This window comes from Leptonychotes weddellii, unplaced genomic scaffold (assembly GCF_054177405.1).
Source record: "Leptonychotes weddellii isolate Sample4059 unplaced genomic scaffold, ASM5417740v2 HiC_scaffold_20561, whole genome shotgun sequence".
Lineage (NCBI taxonomy): Eukaryota > Metazoa > Chordata > Mammalia > Carnivora > Phocidae > Leptonychotes > Leptonychotes weddellii.
In genome coordinates this window covers 1-3,239 of record NW_027792413.1, presented here as the reverse complement: position 1 = coordinate 3,239, position 3,239 = coordinate 1, and the positions used below count along the sequence as shown (strand labels likewise).

At 64.3% G+C, this 3,239-nt stretch overlaps 1 protein-coding gene across 1 annotated transcript; it reads left to right on the top strand.

Annotated features, from left to right (window-relative positions):
- Positions 1 to 354: 354 nt before the first annotated feature.
- On the top strand, positions 355 to 2,924 carry LOC102732809 (kinase non-catalytic C-lobe domain-containing protein 1; the record flags this gene model as incomplete). Its single annotated transcript, XM_081810229.1, has 5 exons — positions 355 to 502; positions 615 to 794; positions 1,354 to 1,560; positions 2,020 to 2,102; positions 2,370 to 2,924. Coding segments are annotated over 5 exons (814 nt in total), but the record flags the coding sequence as incomplete, so codon positions are not given.
- Between the last annotated feature and the right edge of the window lie 315 nt (positions 2,925 to 3,239).

Here is a 3,239-nt window from a genome sequence, read left to right as displayed (position 1 = left end):
CCTGCACACCGCCTCCCAGACCCCCCGCGTCCCGGGCCCTGGCTGCAGGGGGTGACAGGTGCTCTGGGACCGGGCGCCGGGCAAGGGTGGAGGAGAGGCAGCAGGCTCCTGTCCCGGTCACTGAGCCCGGGGCCCTGCTGGGCAGCTACTGGCTGTCTCTCCCGTCCCCTGAGACAGGAGGGTAGGGCTGAAATAGCCCTCAAAGACAGAGCCACGCTCAGACCCCACTGACGCCCCCTTGCTTGGCGGGGTGCCCACAGGCAGCCGTCTGCCCCAGTGCGGCGTTGGGCAGCAGGGCTTGCAGGGCCAGCAGGGGACCCTGCACGGCTTAGATCTCCTCCCCTCTGCCTGCAGGGCCCACCAGGACCCCACCTCGACCTTCACCAAGATCTACAAGCGAAGCTTCTGCCTGCTGCAGGCCTGGCTGGAAGACTGCTATGCTGTGGACTTCACTCGGAACACCGGGCTCCTGGGCAGGCTTGAGGACTTCATCTCTTCCAAGGTGACCACAGGCAGAGCACCTGAGCAGCCCCTGCCCCTCCGCGGGCAGCACTCGGGGTGAGAGCCACCACCCTCGTCTGGGTGGCCAGCGACTGCCTTGTGCTTCTGCCCAGATCCTGCCGCTGGACGGCTCAGCGGAGCACCTGCTGGGCCTCCTGGAGGTGGGCACTGACCGGCGGGCCGAGGGCACCTCACGTGGCACAGACCTGGAGGACTCCAAGGAGGCCGAGGAGGACGCCAGACCTCTCAATGCCCTCTGTAAGAGGCTCTCAGAAGATGGCATCTCCCGGAAGGTGGGGGCCTTTCCCAGGGGAGGGCCTCCTGGGGCGGGCAGCGCGGCTCCCTGAGCCCAGCCCAGAGAACACAGAGAGCGCATGCACACACGTGAACACACGTACCGCACACACACCTGCACATACACACGTGCTCCCCACGTTGCCAGTCCTGGCACCAGCCCTGTGAGGCTGGCACCTCCTGCCCCTCACCCTGCTCAAGGACAGGACAGCCGGGGAGCCCAGGCCAGCTCCTCAGACGACCTAGCATTCCTGACCGTCCGGCCAGACGTCTGGGTGGGAGGCGCCATCGCCAGGAAATGGCCTGGGATGGGGGCCGGGTCTGAAGGGGCCTGTCCGTAGTATACGGGGACGGCCCCAAACTCCAGTGGCTGTGCCCGCGGGGCACCTGCTGAAATGAGCGGGGCAGCGGCCACGGGCGGGAGGGCTTTGTTCCGTGGCTCTAGCTGAGCCAGGCTGAAGGGCCCCGGCGCTCCGCCGCCCCGCCCCCGCCAGGCTGCCCGCCTGAAGGACCAGCTGTGCTGGCGGCCCCTTAGCACAGCCTGGCCTTGCCCCACAGAGCTTCCCCTGGAGGCTGTCCCGGGGCAACGGGCTGGCGCTGCCACACCGCAAGCAGCGCCAATACAGCATCGCGTCGGCGCTGCCCAAGCCCTGCTTCTTCGAGGACTTCTGCGGCCCCTCTGCCAAGGCCAGCGAGAAGGGCGCCTGCTTCCTGACCGAGTACAGCGCCCACCAGCTCTTCAGCCAGCTAACGCTTCTGCAGCAGGTGACGGGCCTGCACACAGCTCACCTGCAGGGGCGTCACGGGAGGGACACGGCGAGGGCCGTGGAAGGGGCCACATGCACAGGCAGGGGCCGGCTGGGACCGCGTGGGGAAAGGCTCCGGCGGCACAGCGACCGCTCCCGCTGCCCCGCGGCAGCCCCGTCCCGCACGCTCCCCCCCGCAAGCGCTAGAGGGCGCCCTGCCGGCCGCCGCCCTCCTGGCGCCTCAGCTCCCGCCCTGAGCCCGCCCCCAGGCGCCCCTTTCCCAGGCGTCCCACCCTGCGACCCTCCCCCCCACCATCCTGGGTCCCGTGTCACTTGGCAGGCGACAGCAGTGACGGTGACTCCAGTCATCCTACCTGCTGTCATCGCGGCTGGGCAGGTAGAGAATCCCCCAGAGATGCTGCCTTGTCCCCAAGGCCCCTGGGAAAGCACTGAACATCTGTGTCCTTGTCTCTGACAGGAATTATTTCAAAAGTGCCATCCCGTCCACTTCTTAAACTCACGGGCCCTGGGCGTCACGGACAAAAGTGTGGCCATCCCCAAGTGAGTGCTCACCTGTGGTGTCACCCCAGAGTCCTGGGACAGATGGCTGGTGGCAGGGTCTTGGGGGCTTCACCTGAGTGCCTCGTGGACACTAGTGGCCGAAGGGAGATGCTGGTGTCAGGAACGGCCTCGGAGCCAGGCCCTCCCCTCTCCGCAGAGCCCATCCTGCCGGCCCCACGTGCATCTGGAGAGCCCCCTGCAGCCCCAGGGCTGGGCAGGGCCACCTCCACACGTCCTCGCTGTGATGTGCACCTGTGTCTCTTCCAGAGCCAGCTCCTCCGAGTCTCTGTCAGCCAAAACCTGCAGCTTATTTCCGCCCAATTACGTGCAGGACAAGTACCTATTACAGCTCTTGAGAAGTGCAGATGACGTCAGCACCTGGGTGGCAGCTGAAATTGTGACCAGCCACACCTCCAAGGTGGGTGCCTCGGCAGCTTCCATCTCAGAGAAGGGTTTGGGGTAGAGCTGCGTGGACACGTGGTGCCTCCTGTGGAACCCCAGTCGAATGTTCTCCCAAGTGCAGGGAATCCATAGACTCAACCCTAGGCAAAGCGTAAAAGTAGTGTCACAGCTTTTGTTGGTGGTGACGTCAGACACCATCCAGCTCTCCAGCGTGCGCCGCCTGTCACACCCCCAGCCTGACATGGCTCTTCACTCTGTTGCAAATGCACACTGGCTCCGATCACCACGACAAGCCTCTCCTCCATGGAACTTTCACATCTACGTGTGGGCACACACAGAGCCTCACACATGTGCATGCACTCTGATACATGCACAGTCTTACACAAATACACCCCTTCACACACGTACCCCCTCACACTCACACACTTCCTCACACTCCCTCACACCCATACCCTCCTCACGCACACTGCCTCACACATACCCCTCACACTCACACACACTCCCTCACACACATACCCCCTCACATCCACACACGTGCTCCCTCTCACACATACTCCCTCACACTCACACACACTCCCTCACACATACCTCCTCACACTCTCACACACACTCCCTCTCACACACTCCCTCACACACATACCCCCTCACACTCACACACTTCCTCACACCCATACCCTCCTCACACACACTCCCTCTCACACACTCCCTCACACACATACCCCCTCACACTCACAC